This window comes from Acanthochromis polyacanthus, chromosome 20 (assembly GCF_021347895.1).
Source record: "Acanthochromis polyacanthus isolate Apoly-LR-REF ecotype Palm Island chromosome 20, KAUST_Apoly_ChrSc, whole genome shotgun sequence".
Lineage (NCBI taxonomy): Eukaryota > Metazoa > Chordata > Actinopteri > Pomacentridae > Acanthochromis > Acanthochromis polyacanthus.
This window is the reverse complement of record NC_067132.1, coordinates 24,322,896-24,341,384: the sequence shown is the minus strand read 5'-3', so window position 1 is coordinate 24,341,384 and position 18,489 is coordinate 24,322,896. Positions and strand designations below refer to the sequence as shown.

The window sequence follows — 18,489 nt, the reverse complement described above, 5'->3', positions numbered from 1 at the left end:
TTATATTTAACATTAGCAGACTTAGATAGAAAGGATTAGATTAGATTAAACTGGATTATATTAGATAAATTTAGATTGGATTAGATTAAGTCAGATTAGTTTAAATTAGATTGAATTAGGTAAAATTAAGTTCCATTAAGTTAGATTACATTAGGCTAGATTAGATTAGATTGGTTCAGGTAAAGTTAGATTAGATTAAATTAGATTATATTAGGTAAAATTAGATTAAATTAAGTTAGATTATATTAGACAAAGTTTAGATTAGATTAATTGACATTAGATTAATTTAGATCATGTTAAATAAAATAATATTGATTAAATTAGATTATATTAGGTAAAGTTAGATTTGATTACATTAGGCTAGATTAGATTAGATTAAATTAGATTAGATTAGGTTATATTAGATTACCTTACGTTTAACTTTATTCCATTTATTGCAAAATTAATCAAAAAATGAAATAAAGTTCAGTATCTAACCAGAAGAGCAAAACTCCCACTTTTATCCATGTGCTAACATAACTGCACAAAGGTTTTCTAATCATCAATGAGCCTTTCAGCACCTTTAGCTAACACAATGTAGCATTAGAACACAGGAGTGATGGTTGCTGGAAATGTTCCTCTGTGCCCCTATGGAGATATTCCATTAAAAATCAGCCGTTTCCAGCTAGAACAGTCATTTACCACATTAATGATGTCTAGTCTGTATTTCTGATTAATGTTATCTTCACTGAAAAAAAAGCTTTTCTTTCAAAGATTAGGACATTTCTAAGTGACCCGGTAGTGTATACAGTATGGTAAATACAGTATGTTACAGTATAAACAGAATGAACAGTTTATACAAAGCACTATGAACACACTTATATGAATATATAGATGTGGATACAGTATGAAATACAAGTGGAGATAAATAATGGTATGGGCAGTAGAAACAATATATATAGTATGGGTGGTATGAACAGGATAAACAGTGTAAACAGTATTAGTGCTATGAGATATACAATACATGCACAGGATGAGCAGCACAAACACTACAATGTATAGGATATGAGATGGATCATATATGTCGTGTATACATAGTGTAATCAGTATAAGCATTGTACACATGTGTCAGATTTACCATCATCTGGCCTCATTTCCCCTGATCCTATGCACAACCATAAACATACACAAGACCTAAGGGAATGTTGTTGTTTCCTATTTAAAGAGCCAGACACTTTTTTTCAGTTCATACACAGAACAGACAGATACCATCACTTCAACCAACTTTACATGAAATACCATTACATTTTACATACACAGCAGTTAGTCCACATCCTAGTAACTCCTTCTCTTGTCTGGACAAGTCTGTAAGCTGAACAGCCACAAGGGATTATGTCAGGATTAACATGTTTTCTTATCACATGCTGTAATACCAGAGCTAGTGTTGCAGAGAAATGTCTTCAGCTGGACCAGGAAATCTTTAAGTCGTCTATAACACTTAGTCTACTCATGAACTACAAATCAGACTTAGTGCTTAATACTGAAACATCAAGTTAAGACAAAAAGTCAGGTACACGTCCGAGATCAATTGTAATTTCAGCAAAATATAGCAAACCAAAGGTAAAATCTAAATGGTGCCCGCACACTTTGGATCTCAGTTCCAAGTCTACACCACTTCACCTGTTTCTAGGAGTTTCATTTCCTTCTTTCAGTTATGTTGTTACTTAAACGTGATCTCAAAATTGGGAATAATTCAGTCTAAACTTTAAAAACATTATTGTGACAAATCTTAACTTGTTTAGTGAATAAAAATGAGAACTTTTAGGTCTTTAGGAACTACTTTTACAGCACATATTGGCTGTTTGATCTTGATACCCTGTCAATTCTTGTCAGGTCTTTTCAATCATTAACATCAGGTACGTAAGTTTTCCGCTGACATGTCAATACATAATCACAGTTCCACATCTTTTGTATTGGCCCAACTGATCTCACTCTCAGATCTAGATGGAAGTATTTTCATTTTATATTTAGTATTTTTTATATTTAGTATTTTCACAATATAACTCATGTATTTGTCTCGTGCATTGGGCTGCACATATGGAAAAGGTATATTCTGTGGAGAATATGTCTTAATGCTATAAATACATGATTAAATAAATGTCAGAAATGAGCAGAAATGCCACCAGTCCTTAATTAGCTCTCTCGTCTGTCTGCCATTTACCTTTGAAGCAGTGCATGATGGTACATATTCCTTGGTTAGTGACCAGCGGCTGTAAATTATTTTTCACTGTGCACTGTGGGCTACTTTGAGTGCTCTATACAGGCTGTAACAATTAGCATAACTTAACATTTGGACAGCATGGCAGAATGGCGAACACGCTATATGGTGCGCTGTATTTTGGACACAGATTGTGTATTTTGAGAAAAGGCAGCCATTAATTGATTGGGTGCAATTACAGCTAATTGTCTGTTCTGTCTGGCTGCTGATTGGTCGATTAGATGTGCTGCTGCCTTCCACCTCACTGTCAGCCCACGGCAACAAAATCCACAGAGAAATATTAGTGATCCTTTGCAAAGTAAATGACTTGAATTGGTCCTTTTCAAAAAAAAATTTAAAAACAAATGAAGTTGCTAAACGTATTTAAAAAAGTTACAAATCTTATGACACAACCAAAAATGTTGGCGGCATTAGCTTTAAGCATGATCTGGTGAGTGTGCTGGCTGTAAATGTTGTCTGTTACCACATCATACGCATAGAGTACTTTTTTATTACCTCCTTTAGAAGGTAATTGTTTTAAAACAAGGCAGTTTTCAATCCAGTCATGGAGCTAATGATGCTTTATTTACTACCTAGCTATTAAATATGCTGCAGATAGCTGTAATTTAAAAATGGGCAGCAGCTTTTATCTACCCCTACTTGAAATGAAAGTTTCTTTTGCAGAGAGAACTTCTGGTGCCCCAAAAGAGGTTTCATCAAATGAATATCACCACTGATGAATACATTTCATATATGTATACTTGTTTTTAATCAGTTTTGTTACCTGGTGTTTCATTTATGTCGACAAAACAGACGTTTTTGTTCGTGAAATGGTCAGAAATATGAGGAAAGCTGATAGATTTCGGTCATATAAGGTAACACAGACTCATTACTGTACCCAGACTGATCGTGGAGTGCGTAGTCACCCCCAAAGGCCCATTCGGAGCCACAAAAACTCTGTATTGTTTCAAAAAATCTGCCGCTTGGGCTTAGCAAGCTGTCCGTTAGCTTGTTAGTGTCACTAAGACGGAGTACGTGAAATCGTAGATCCTCTCCGTCCTGTTATCCGCTTTATAATGTCCCGCTGTCTTCTGTGCCGTGGACACTGTACAGTGTGGAGTAGTTGGGCTTGTTGCAGGGCTGTCGGGGAATGTTAATTCACACACAGGACGGTCGTTTTGACCTCCATGTCTCCCTGAGCCGTGGGGACGAGATGCTGACTAAGGGCGGGCGATCTCACCCACGGGTGAACAATGTTAATGCGATGTGAAGAAGTGCCGCATGCCTTTTTGTTCATCTGTCAATGGCTCCAAGGACATGAGCACCTTTTTTTCTTTTATTTTCTTTTTTGCATTCCTATCATCCCGCTGCCATCACGCAAACACAATGGACAACAATCAGCGGCACACTGAGCGCTCGAGACAGCTGCGTCACATGAGTATAAGTTAAAAAAGACAACCAGCCTGTCAGCCTCGCACTTCCGCTGCTTTCACATCTTCACACTGTGTGGGAAAAAAGGGTGTTCATTTATTTATTTATTTATTTTATTCCCTTCCGAAGACCTCTTTATCCTCTTTTTGCTTCAAAGATGTGTTTTTATTTACATCTAAAAGCACACAGATGCACTGCTCGGTTGATTCCCGTGTGTGAGCGCTCGCCTGATATAGCAACAAAGCGAAGGCAGCATGTAATAATAGCCATATGAAATGTCACAACAGGCCCTCCTGCATGAGGTACTGGCTTCTGACACGTAGTGACACTCGGGCGCTGTTTTCAGCTCGAGACATCTTTGAGTTCATAGACTGGCAGCAACAATCCACTGCCCCGCACTGCCTTATGACAGTATTTATAGAAAATGGCTTTCTTTGTAACTGGAGAGGGTGCAGGGACTCTTTGGTGGAGGGATGTTGTGCATTTCAGCTGCAGTCACTCACATTTCATCCGCTCTGCCCGGACCACGCCAATGACAACAAGTCTGTGGCCCGAGGCTCCGCGCGTCCTTTTTATCGCCATCAAATCAGCCGGCCCCCGAATGTCAGAGCGTCATCTCTGGCCGGCATTGTGGCGACGCCAGGCTAAATCATCGTCTTGCACTCACGCACCAGTTTAGCCATCAGTGTGTGTCACGCAGACGGAGGCGCGAAGCCCTCCCCGCGCAAGATTCAGCCTCTCCTCCACTGACAACAACAAGGCCCAGCGCCGAGTCTAATCACTCTGGCTGATCCACGGCAGAGCGGGTGAGGACGCCAGCTGTTGGAAGCACACTGCATATTTCATTACAGCAGCACTTTTTTTCCCCCCTTCATCTCCTTCTTCTTCTTCCTCCCCTTCCCTCCCCCCCCCACCGCCCACCTCAACTCCTTTGTGATTAATTAAAACACATGAGAAAGATCAATATTCCATAATTTGGCCGAGCGCATCAACGCAGAGTTGAGGCGAAATGAAAGTGCTCAGGAGAAAGTTTTTTTTTTCCCCTTTGCTGAAATCTGTGGCTCTCTTTCTCTCTTCTCTCTGTTTCAGAGGATCCAATGGAAATTGGCAAAGGCATCGCTCTCATCACAGTGCTGGACATAAACGATAATGCGCCCGTGTTTGCCATAGACTATGAAACTCTCCTCTGCGAAAATGCCATGCCAGGACAGGTAAGCCCCAGGAGCATCTCGGCGGTTGGTCCGGCTTCGCTTCCCTTTCTCTCTCGCCTTTCACATTTGCTTGGAAGTTTGACTCTCGAAGACAGTGTGCTGGCTCTCAAAGCCATTAAAACTTCCCTGTTGTTCCTCAAAACAAGTCCACTGTTCATGTGCAATATCCACTCCACAGCTCGAGGTCACCCCAGGGAGACGGCATCATTAGTATGAGACACATCCGTAAGATTTAATAGCATGTATTGTAGGTGTTATCGTTCATTAGAGATGTTGCTCTCATTCCATACTGTCAAATCCGACGAAATTAATGGCGGCGCTTGACTCCGCCCGGGGTCTCAATCCACAATAATATCACGGCCTAATGCGATATCTCGTGCTGGGATGGAGTGGTGTTCTGCAGCGGTTTGACTTTCCGTTCAAAAGCCCTATGTAATTAGATGATCACCACGGAAGGCAGCGGGGCGGGCGATGCATCACAATATCATGTGAAGGTAACCAGGGGGATTTCAGGGCTCGGAGGTTTGATTCGGGAGGAACAGAAGGTGGGGGTGGGGGTGGGGGAGGAAAGAGGCTGCACCCGTGCGTTGCATTTTCCCTGCGTTTAGCGTTTGGCCTCGTTGTTGCTAAATGACTTGTGTGTCTGTGGCGGCGATTCGTCTGCTCTTGGCATTTGGAAAATACAATCAGAGGCGAACGGTAAAAGAGGCGTGTAGACCTGAATAAGTACAATTGATCAGAATGATGCATTGTATTGGGAATGGCTATTAGGCCCTTTTAAATATGTTGTTTGCATTCATATTTCGGAGTTGTTTGTCACCGCGCTCATGGGAGGGTGAACAAAAATAGCAAATGATTTCATTTGCAAAAATGCGTGGCTATTTTTCATGTGTGTATTTGTTTTCTTTGCCCCCTTTTTTTTTCTTCCTCTGTGTGCGCGATGCTTGACCACATTGTGACTCTTTTCCCAATGAGGTTACACAGCCTTACAGGTATTCGGGTTTTGCTGCTACATTGACTTTTTGAGGTATTTTTATGTTTGTCTCATTTGTTGTTGTTTTTTTAAACCCACAACCAACCCAGTGAGTTGCAGTACACACAATTCAGCCTACCTTGAGGTATTTTAGGATATTACTGAATTTAAATGCAATTTGTCATATTTTAGCCCCGGGGCAAAGTGTTTGCAAGAGTGAACACTACCTCTATATTAGTTGCCATCATTATTGAAGAATGCATTCTACTGCAGCCGAATGTCTATTTTTGCTTAATGATCCTGCCACTTATCCTCAGACGACTGTTGTTGCTCCCCGATATTAAATTTAGAGCAACACAAGCCAACTATCTATCAATACTTCAACTTTCAAAATTCAGCAGATAATTTGTACACTTCTCCCCACCAGCGCCTGATAAATTATGGCACGGAGACTGAAACAAAGTCATTCCCCAACAATCATACCAGCCTGCAGGACATAGCAGCAGCAGCCATTGCCCATGACAGCATCATCAGCAGGAAAAGGTGCAGCAGATCTGTAATTACTCAGCTGAAGCAGACAGATTGCTTACTCAATGCCAGTGATAGCAGAGCTGCGAGGTCCCCCCAAGGTGTAGCTCCAAGCCGCTCTGCTGTAAAAAATAAATAAATAAAAAAATTCGAGGAGCAGCCGTTGACGGAGGAGGCCGCTGTCCTCGCTCGTCCGTCCGTCCGGCAGGTTGATGCATTCATATTCTGCCCGTGTTGTCTAAAAGCGGTGTAGTCAAAATGAGCCGCTACAGCTCGGAGCCGGTTTAATAGTCAAGACGCTCCCGACATATCAAACAGCGTGTACGTGTGGTTGTGTGTGGAAAGCCTTTGTTTTTGCTCAACTGCGGTGGAGTGTTTCAAGGACTTTCTGAATGACTGAGGTGATGAAAGTGGACGCGTGCTTCCTCTTTTTAACCAGAGGCTTACATCCAGGCTTTTATTTCACTGTTGGGTTGGCTAGCTAGTTAGCAAGTTGGCTTGGATTTATCACCTGTAAAGTACAGAGATAAGATAAGATGAGATGGACTTTATCGATCCCGAAGGAAATTCTTGTGCCAGATATTGCTCAGACAAAGAAAAACAAATCAATGATGACATAACACAAGAAACGCAGTCCTTCAAAGTAGAAAGCAAGAAGATATAAGTATGATACATTTCTGAAATGGAAGAAGTAAGCTAAAAGAAGGCGAGAATGGAACAGCGTAAAGAAATTCTGGCAGTTATACTGAGGTAGTAAGTAATATTACACGAAGGTTGCTCAGTCATTGTTTGATAAGTCCCAATATGTCCACATCTGTCAGCAGGCAGCTGCCGTCGCATTCGCTTGTTGTCATAGTTACAATGACGCTGTACCGCTGCCTCGCAATGATGCAGAAATCTTCAACAAATCCGTGGATCCAGAGTATAAGCCACATTGCTAACAAAATCTAATCACTTGGACCTTGTGTCATTTCTGAACTTCGCCGAAAATGTCATCCAATTCCATCCATCCATCCTCCATACACTGCTTTATCCTCACTAGGGTCGCGGGGGGTTCTGGAGCCTATCCCAGCTGACTCGGGCGAAGGCAGGGGACACCCTGGACAGGTCACCAGTTTGTCACAGGGCTACATATACAGACGAACAATCACACTCACACTCACACCTACGGGCAATCTCGAGTAATCAATTAACCTCAGCATATTTTTGGACTGTGGGAGGAAGCCGGAGTGCCCGGAGAAAACCACACAGGGAGAGCATGCAAACTCCATGCAGAAATATCCCAGGCCCACCCCTTGATTTGAACCGGGGATCTTCTTGCTGCAAGGCAAACGTGCTAACCACTACTCCACTGTGCAGCCCTCATCCAATTCCATTATTCTATTTTTGAGTAACATTGCACACAGATTGACAGACGGTCGGACAAACATACACTGATCGTCAAATAACTCTGCCACGTTCCCACGCAGAGCAAATATTTCACTTAACTTTGAAATTGTTGTGCATGAATGGCAGAATATTGCACATGTCATCAGAATGTTGCAAATGAAAATGAAATATGTCACATGAAACTTAATTATTACTCCTGAGAAATAAAAAGACGAAATATTTCACATTGCAAATTGCACATGAAGTTAATGCTTCATGTTGCACAAACTATTAAGAAGTATTTTTGCAAATAATAATGATCTTATTGTTCGGATCCAAGTGTCTGATGTTTTAACTAATAATTGAACACAAAATAATGACAGATTTTACAAAAGACATGAAGACATTAACAGCTAATATAGAAGGACAAAGTTTGCAAATTACAAATGTAAAGAGGCATAAGGAATCTGGATTCAATTTCATCAGTAATGTTTTTGACTTTTAGTAACATACTGAAGTTCCATGAACACATTAGTCTTTATGATGTATATGATTTGACATGTGAAATGTCCAAAAAGGCATTTGTGTTTCTTTGAAATTGTCCTATTTGAAATTAAATCTAAACAGAACTCATGTTTTTCATTGGATTTTGTTCATTTCACCTATGAAACGTCAAAAAAAGAGAAATGCATATCCTTGTCATGCAAAGCTCTGACATGTTGCTACCCCAAGAAATATTATAAAATAAGGAGAGGTAAAGGAGATACAATAGAAAACTGGGATATGCATTTAGTATTCTGGCTGACATATCAGACAGCTCTTTGATTTTCATGACATGTTAAAATACAAAAGAAAACTCAGCAAATAGTGTGGTTTCGTGTGGTTCCTTACATTTCTCCTCATGTGTTTCAAATTCCATGAATTTGGATGAGAGACCTGCCTTTTATCCTCTTCCTATTGTTAGACTGAAGGACCACTACTGACAAGAAGTGCTTGTTTTCATTTTTTATTTGTCTCTAATTCCAATTTCTACTCGATCCCACTCAAATACAGCCTTCTGTTGGGCAACACTGAAGTGTACCAGTGGGATTGCACCTTCAGACTGAATAATGAAGGCAGACAAAATGGAAATTTCATGATGAAATTTACACCCAAAAACACATACAGAGCAACGGGAAGGAGAGAGGTTGACATTTGAATGCGAAAACGCAGTTTGAATTCCAACTAGGTGTCGGCTGTCTGTTACCAGACAGACGGGGTGGACTCATAACCTGTCAGATATGCGCTCTGCTGCCTCCCTGATTCCTAATTAATTAAAATGCTCCTGTTGTGTACTGTATGTCCGGCTGTAGCAGTGAACAGTTGGCTGTTCTGACTGCGCCTGCTTTCCTGTAAAGCTTTGTTAAAAAACCTTAGGCCGCCCACCGGCTGTCACGCCCATTGCCTTATTCACAGCTGCGACAAAGATGAAATAATAACATTTGCCAGTTGGGGCCAGGGTTGACTCTGTGGCTCCATAGCACAGATTAACAGGGAGAGCTGGGATGGAATAACCTGCCATTTTTCAGGCCTAATTAAGGCCGTCTCGTGGCAATGGCTCTCTCCAGAGATGCCACTTGTTACGGATCATCGGTGCGTCTGTCTTCTGCCATAATATTAATTGATATTATGAAGGGGTGGCAGGGGCAGGGGGGATAGTGAGGAGGGGGAGGGTGGGGGTCATGTTGTACAATCACTTCAGTGTAACCATCACATACATGAGTGGACTTGGCATTCTGCTGGCCCCAATCTGCTCTCTGCCCCTCCCTGCACTCTGGTGGCATCTCCTGAGAGATTTGTGAATGTTGGGGCGTCGTGAACGGAGGATTTCAAACTGTTGAAACTGACTGAGACAGACACTTTATGCAATAGCAGCTGGTTTTAGCGCTACTTAATTACTAGCGTTTGACTCCGTTCACAAACACCAGTAGCTGGAGGTGTAGCAGCGACTGTGAGGCTGAATTGAGGTGCAAAACTGTGATTGCTGCTAATTTGCGTCAAATGTGGTACATCTTAAGGGTCAGGAGTCAGTCAAATCTGATAGGTTGATAACAGATGAATTAGCAAACTTCTAATGGTGTCAAAATGGTAAAACGTGAAGGCAGCATCCGCTAAAGCATTAAGGGCGTAATAAATTTAAAAAACGTATGTTTAGTTTATCTTCTCAATGAAAGTGTAGTGATAGGACTTTCAAAAGCCATTATTTTGATATTGCTACACAAAATATTTAAATATATTTCCATACTGCATGGCCTCAGATTATCAAATTCTCTCATCTTTCTGGAATACTGACACTCTCATAATCCATTCATATACAGATAATCGCCCTGTGTTGAAAACCTACCGAGACCTGTTGTGGAAATGAAGCTAAGCTCCCAAATATATGTCGAGGGAAAAACCCTCATTATCCTTAAATATGAAAACAGAAACACTGCTGGGTTGGTAGATTTAATATTATATACAACATGGAGAAAACACTTTTCCTGTTGGCTCTTTGTAAATCGGTTGTGAGCTTAAATGTAAATGTGAAACTCTAAGTCCTAATTTCCTTGGACAAAACACCTTTAACTTCAAAATGAGACTATGGCATCTCCTAAGGACAATTGTTGAGGTTGCATTAATAAGTTGACTTAAGGAGCCTCTTTCAGACTGAAACTCCAAACCTCAGATCTCTTTTGTTGACTTGTACAACTGGCACATTACTGCAAGCAGAAGTCAACCTGTAACTGAACACAAGAATTTGATTTCTCTAAAAATGAGTAAACACGTAAGCAACTGATCATTAATGGAAGGTTAACAGATAGTGGACAGAAGTTACTTTTTCAGGTTCACAGTGCCATTGTTGCTAAAAATATTACTGTTGCTACATATGTCTGTTTGTGTTCTTGTTGCAATGAACAAATGGTTGCTTTTAAGAGGATTTTTTTCTTTATCACATGCTAATTTGACTTTTTTGTGACAAAAATTAAGAAAACAAAGACTCTTTCATGTCAAAGTGAAAACAGATTTCTACAAAGTAATGCCAATTTAGAAATAATATAAAATGTAAAGTAAGTGACTGTAAAGGTGTTTGCTTTTTAAATAAATGACTCGCCTTATTAAACACACCTGCAACCCATTGCTCACATAATTAGTGAAATGAGGGATTATTATGTGCAGTGAACTGTGATTCACTTCGTGATTGTAGTATAAAGACACCTATATCTGGAAGGTCCAATCACTGGAGAATCAATTTTCCTGACTATAACTACACCATGAAGACAACAGAACACTCCAAGCAACTCTGTGAAAAGGTTATTGAAATCACTTTGACATGAAAGAGACTTTATTTTGAACGTTGTTGTCCCAAAAGCCAGAGTAAATCGACTACAATTCAGTGTTGAATAGCAACAAAAGAAAACTTTTAGTCTTTTACTGTGTTTTTAGCCTCTGTAAGAAAGTTTAGTTTGACACTTACTGTATGCAGTGTTTAATTTGTGTACTTGGAGTTTCCGGTAGCACAGAAAGAGTGCGGAAACAGCATGTCGGGAAAGAGAATAATTAACGATTTGCAGTTGATAATCAGAGCGTTCACAATAATCGGCAGGGGGAGGCATGTACGAACAGCTCCCTTCACTTCCCATCTGTCTGTGGCAATGGAATTAGGGCTGAAAGTTAATTTTACATTTATGAAAACAAAGAAAAAAGGTTAAGAAACCAAACTAAATGACATGTTTTTACTGTTTATCGATCTACTCTGCTCTGTCGCAGCGCAGCACTTACACACACCCAACAGCGCTGTCCGTGGTTCTGAAAAGATATTATTATCCTCCATCCCAAGATTAAAATAAAATGAAATTAAATCAAATTTATCCATGCTTCTTGCGTAATAAAGAGCCCTACGGAGCTCGGCCGGCGACGTCAATAAACAGCAGATTCCAAATCTCGTGGCCGTGCACAGCGTTGATGTCACGTTCCCGCGCTTTATTAATTCATGGCCGCACATTATAAACTCATGGCCAGGTGTTGGGGATCTTGTGGCTGTGCGATAATATATTACAAGGTAGGGGCTCTGCAAAAACCTGTAAGCGTACAGACTACAGAAACCTTCAAGTGCTGCATTGGAGGCAGGAATTAAAGGTTGATTGTCCACTGTGGCCCACCCTTATGTTTTTTACCGTACAACCTCATCAGTCACCAAACAGCAGAGAACGTCTTCACGCCTCTGGTCGTCATCCAAATTATCAGTTTATTATAGGTGTTGCATGAAGGTGGGAGATGAAAACAGACATGTCAAGGCGCAAGGGGCATGAAAAACATTAGCGCGTGGCAGGCATACTGTCTGTTCTATAAAAAGGAAGAAAGCAAAAAATTTAATCTCATATCTCACCAGGAGACGACTTTAGCCTCAGCAGTTTCGACTTGTCGGGATCACGCCGACAAACAAACGCTCGTGACAAGATGATCCAGGTGGAGAGACAAATGGGCGAACCGGCTTCAGGAAGAAGATTGAGATGGGGCATTTTTTTGCTGAAGGAACGGCTCGTATTGATTTATACGTGTGCATGTGTATGTGGCAGATGTGTGAGTGGGTGCTGCTGATCTGTGAACAAAGTTACGGGTGTCACATGTGGGTGACGTTCAGAGCGTTGATGTCCTAGGAAGCCGTGGAGGAGCAGCGAGGGGTGAGAAAAAAAAAAAAAGGCAGGCCCACCAGTTCCTTCATTAACCCCTGGTGACAGCTGTCATATCGCCATGGCAACTAGTGCCACCTATTTGATGCAATGCTTATTTATACTCTTAGTTCGACTTTGAAGTGGCTGGCCTGATCTTATTGTATGACTCATCTGCCAGCAGGGCTTTAGGTGGCTTAAATGAAAGTCTTAGCGGCGGAGTCGGTCGTATCCCAATCACAATCTTATGATTACACTTTTAAGACAGTGTAACACTTATAACAAGACTCAAGCTGAAGGAGTGGATTTTAAAATGCAGTGCAGTGTTTACTTTGCTGGTGTCAAAGAGGGGAAAGTGTGATTCGAGCTCGTTATCGCTGGGCTTTTTTTTTTTTTTTTTTTTTTGAACACACAAAACTCTCTCAGTCTAGCCACGCTACATTAGCTGACATTACTTCCCTCATTATAGAGGCCACATTTCACACTGTCTCTCCAGTCAGAGTCGGCGGCTCAAAGGAAGCACAGACGCTTTGTGTCGCGCTTGCAGTGAATTATGGTCATTGTAGTTCACTAACATACTTCAAGTGTGTTTGGGGGGAATTAAATCTTGATCGTTTGAACTCGAAACCGGCGAAACATTCTGGCTGGCAGGGTGTTATTTGCGGAATTACAGCGAGCGCCGAGTGAACCGTCAGGATTCGGTCTCTGAAGGTTCAGCTCAATCATCCAGGTGGTTCGATGTTTGGGGGGAAAGCTAAATCCAAATAACGAAACTCCAAAGAGTAGAGTCTTCAGTCAAAAAAAAAAAAAATTAAAAATCCAAACCAAGAATTTGGCTTTAGATTAAAGGCAGAAGCTGAAGCTCACGTCGAGGAGTTGGAAAATTTGGATATCAGTGCAAAATCTTAATGTCTTAGTGTGGAGAATATAACAAAAAAAAACAAAACTACCTATTTAATATCAAATTTCTTGACTTTTTTTAATACTTTATGCTATTTTAGAAGGCATGCAGTTCATTATACCAAATTTCTGCCACATTAATGTTAAATAAAGAGTTAAAGATATGTTTTCTGCTTGGATCATGAAAGAATAAGTAACGGAGACTTGAGGATCTGTGCAACTTTGAATGCTTGATACCTTTTAATACTCATCTCTAAAGGGATTGCCGGTTTGATCACCAGCCCTGCTATATTTAAGGTGATGTTTGCGCATGATTTGCTATATAGATCCTCATACTGAAGCCAAGCTTTGTATCGATGCATTTGCTATTATTAGACTGTTAATGAGAAGTGTTGTTGTCAGGTGTCACCTGACTGGATGACGATTCCAGCGCCTTCTAACTTTAATGTTATCTTGTCAATTAATGACAATGAGGTGATAACACTTCAGAAGCACGCCAGTAGAAGCGCCATCGCTTTGGGTGTACTTTCAGTCGATATCAGTCCCTTTACACTCGCATTTATATCACCGTCACTTTGGTTGGTATGTCACACTTTCCTTTTTATTGTTAGCAGTGATGAATTCCTCTACAGTATTTCCCAATGTAGACCCATAAGATCTGCAAGATAAAGCTCTAAATAAAGTCAAAAACAATGTCTATTTGTATTTTGCCAATTAATCAGATTCTGTTTTTCTTAAGGAGACAGTCCAGCAGTCTACTATATCACATCAACAATGTTGGGAAGCTTGCCAGAAATCGATTAAATAAAGAACGATCAAAATTGAAGCAGCAGAGGCTGAGACAACATGACTTTTAGTCCCTCGTGTTGGTCGAGTTCCAAAAAAACAAAGCAACTGAATTCTACATTTCCCATAATACATCTGGATGGTATCTTTCATTAAAAGCTGCCTGTCTTCCAGATTTGACTTTTTCTTTGAAAGTTCACGCCGGAGGCTTTAAAATATTTGTTTGCTTGCATATATGCAGCATCCTTATAGTATTATTCTTGTCTTTTTATGTGCTTTATACATGTTTTATGCCAAATGTGTTTTAAATTGCACATAGAAAAATACCTGAACAAAATGGAAACTCATAAAAAAAAACTAAGCTTGAGTGAAAAGTGCAATGAGACATGAACGTGCAAGCTTCCATTAAAGAGACAAAAAATAGCTGCAGACTAAACCCTCCTTCACATCAATGCCATATTTTCACCACATTTTCTTCATGGCTTTCCATCATTTGACTGTAGCGGATGGTAGAAGTGAAGGAGATGAAAATGCACTTTCATTTGCATGTTTTCCACATTCTAAAATTTGCACTGAAACTTGACTAATGAAGTTGACAAATTATCCCGACTACTTTCTGCTGCTCCAGTGAGTGTGTGTGTGGCTATGCATCCATCGCATTCACGTCTCTGTTGTTTGCACACTTCTCCTCCTCCTCCTCCACCACAGTGACAAATAGAGACACCTTTGTCCTTTAATATCCTTTTTGATCTGACTCGCAGCCATGTGTAAACTCAAAAACCCTTTAATTCTGTGATTCATCGGCCTCCTCAGTCGCGCCTTGCGACAGGCACCAGTCGGCTGCAGCTGTTAATGTCTCTCAGCGAGAATTTATGTCTACATCCATGCCTCTCTCCTCCTGTCTCCTACTCAACCCATTAGAGGATTCCCCACCAAAGGTTCGCTGGAACGCCATGCATCAGAGCCGCACTAATGAAAGGCATTATACATTACAAAGTGTTTGATTTAAGGATGATTTTCAGTCCTTCTCTCCCTCAGTCGCGGTGAGGAATGGAAACCTTCCTGGAGATAAGCTCCGGATCCATCTGCGATATTCAAAGGACATCAAAGGGGTTCAAATTGTGTATAGGATTCGTCGTCGGTGTAAGAACCACAAAGAGAGGTTTCTATCAGATGTGAAATTTCCATAACAGAGTGAGAGGCCTGTGAGTTATTATGATCCCGGGATCAGTGGCAGCTTTCGTGATATGCAGCCGAGCATGCACACGCTGCACGTTTAGGCGCTCGATTGTTGCGTCTCGCCGCCGCCGACACAAACATCACTTCTGTCTATTCACAGATATCCCAAATGTTCTTGAGCTGGAGGAGATAACCTTTTTACGTATAAAATCCCCTTGCTCCGCAACAGTAAACAAGAAAAAAAACATACTTTGCGATTACTTTTTCTGATGAAAGAGCAACTATTTTAATTTTGCTAAGAAATGGAGTAAAATATTCATGAATTTTCACCCCGCCTGCCAGTTTTAATAATTGGCAGGATGTCGTTTGCCACCTACACAAACCCCTAATACCTGACAGCTTGTAACCAGCAGCATTTAATCACAGCTGACAACTGATAATCCATGTCTCGGCACTGATGGATCATCAGCTTTTAGTTTTTCTTCTTCTTCTTCCTCCTCGCCCTTTTAATTTCTATTTTTTTTTTAAATTTGTGTTTTTGTCTCGATGCTAGACTCAGAGCTGTTTGGGGCTGTGAGATGTGATAATTTAGTGTGAATTGCTTCTAAGAATCTCTTGGATCCTGTCCACGGGTGTTAGTTGTCACCGGGTTGAGTTTCTAGATTGCCTACAAAGGGATTCAGGAGGCTTGATCTAAATTTATAAGGACACTGCCGCAGTAACACCCACTTTGATGGCCGTCGCTGTGGCTATCATTTGTCGTCCATATGGCATGTTGGTGTGTGATGTGCTTCTCGTGTACGGCATGTACCGAGGTTTGTTTTTTTTCTTTCTCTCGGCAGCAAGATGCTTGAATTAAAGCTCAGTGTTTTTATGCTGAGAGGAGATAACTTGATTCGAAGATAGCATGTTTGCAGGAATAAAGAAAAAAAAGGTTACAGCACATGCTGGTGGGTGTAAATAAATTGGTTTACTTGGTAATTTGATTTCCTGCATTATTTATAGTTGTCAACACTGCTATAAAATAAAAGGCAGAAAGATTCCGTTTAGTCCTGGGTTCAGAGGCAAAATAAAGTGGGCCGAAACAAATAGTATTCGCTTGTTTGACTCTCAGATATGAATGCTTGTCTTGCGTTGCCTTGAGCAAGAGCAGTTCTTATCATGAGTCATTTTCATCGCTGTAATAATGAAGTAGGAATGGCTGATTGCATGGCACACACATTATTTTTATGCAAACAGCATCAGCGTAGCAGCATTCAGCGGATTAACCAGACGTATTTAGAATTTGTTGAGCGGTGGTCAAGGCCAGTAGGTCAGATTGTAGCTGAGATATTGCAAGAAGACGAATGTGTTAGCCTGCGTTTTCTTCCTCCTTCGAATTACAAACATGAAAAACCAGCTTTTGCTGTGTATGTGTCAAGTCGACACAAATGCAGTTAAAGTGAAATCTAATTCAGCTGTCAGTGATTACAGGCATGTATGCATTCAGAGGTGAATTTCACACTTGACAAATGTGGTCTGGTCCAAGAAAAAATAAACCCGGTGCCATGACAGTGTATAGATACTGGTGTGTGGAGCAACGCTTTGGCACATGAAGAATAAGGATGCAGGGTTTTATCAAAGGAATATCATGGGAAACCGTAAAGGAAACAGGAAATGTGAGGTAAAACAGAAGAGAAAAATGACATGCTGGCAATTGAAGCTGGGACTCACTGCTCTGGGAATTTGTAACCGTGCAGCACGTAGCTTAGCCTAAGTAAGTAGTAAAATCACTTGTGTCGACTTAACCCTTTGACGCCTATTGTGGCAAATTTGCAACATATCACTTTCATTCAGACTGCAGCTGAGATAGAATATCCATTCCTCCAATGCCAGTTATCTGTTATTATTATATATCTGTTCCATGTGTAATGGACAAATGAACAATCTCAACTTATTTTAGAATCAACTGGAAAGAAAAAAACGTGCATTTTTTAAAAATTCAACTGTAAATAAATTGCCCTGCGACAGACTGGCGACCTGTCCAGGGTGTCCCCTGCCTTCGCCCGAGTCAGCTGGTAGGCTCCAGCCCGCCCCCACGACCCTAGTGAGGATAAAGCAGGCGTCAATGATCATTACTGGAATTCGTTAATATTATAGAGCATAAAAAAATGAATGAATAAATGGTCTATAGTCAATGGACAAAACACATTTTAAACTGTGAAGACTCGTTTGTAATTGCCTTGCATTGAACCCAGTCTGACTGAATCATCCCTCGTATTTGGTTGGCAGATGTCTGTCCGAAAAAAAGAAGAAGAAGAAGGAAAAAAAAACATCCCATGCTACACAGCAGTTTCCAGAACCAGACAACACACCGCCAGCTTGTCGCCCAGTGTGTGGGAAATACGTCATCACGCAGACAGTTCACTTAACCCACACTCGATGCACACATTTTCCAGCATCACTTTGAAGCACAGATATCTCCCAATCTGCTGCCTCACATCAGTCCTTTTTTTGTTTGTTTGGTTTTTAAGACCAACGTGTCCAAACGCTATGGTTCATATGGTTCCCGCTTTCTGTTTAACAATCTGCTCTTTTCGACTGATTCCCTCGGCGTTTAATGTTATACGCTTCAATCGGAGAGTTACAGAAATACTCCATGTTCCTTCCAGGATATTATCAAACAGAAACAAGTCGAGATAATATGTCTCCTTTATGTACAGTAGACCTGTGTGCCTTTGGATTACTCCATTTAATTGCTTTTTTAATTGCATCATTTCTCTGGGCTGCTGAGTGAGCCTTTTCTTTCTAATTGTAACTGTATGTGGTTGATCCTGCCTATTTGTTCTGACAAATTATCAGAGCTTGACTGTGTCACGTAGAGGATCCTGTTTGGATTGTCTTATTACCTTAGCTGAGGGTCTTTATTAAGCATCTCTGATAAACCGCCTTTGCTGTTAAATACACGCCATCCCACAGAGTGTTTTTGCAAAAACAGGCTCTACTAATCAATAGATGTTTGCATTAATCATAAGGTAGGATTGCTTTTTAACACATATATATATATATATATACAAATAAAAGTTGCAATGGAATACAAACTCCTCTTAAAATAAACAGTTGTCAGTGTGCTCAATCTAATTGTGTATTTGTTCAAGTTGTTGCAGCTGTGGGTTTTTTTTTTTTTTGGACTAAAGTCAAGTTCCG

The 18,489-nt window shown here is 40.6% G+C and overlaps 1 protein-coding gene across 1 annotated transcript in view; it reads left to right on the top strand.

Moving 5' to 3' along the window:
* The window catches only part of LOC110950935 (cadherin-7), a 120,760-nt gene that overhangs the window by 81,441 nt on the left and 20,830 nt on the right, over nt 1-18,489 (top strand). Inside the window, 1 exon segment of the mRNA XM_051940460.1 lies at nt 4,757-4,878. Within this exon segment, the coding sequence (XP_051796420.1) occupies nt 4,757-4,878 (122 nt within the window).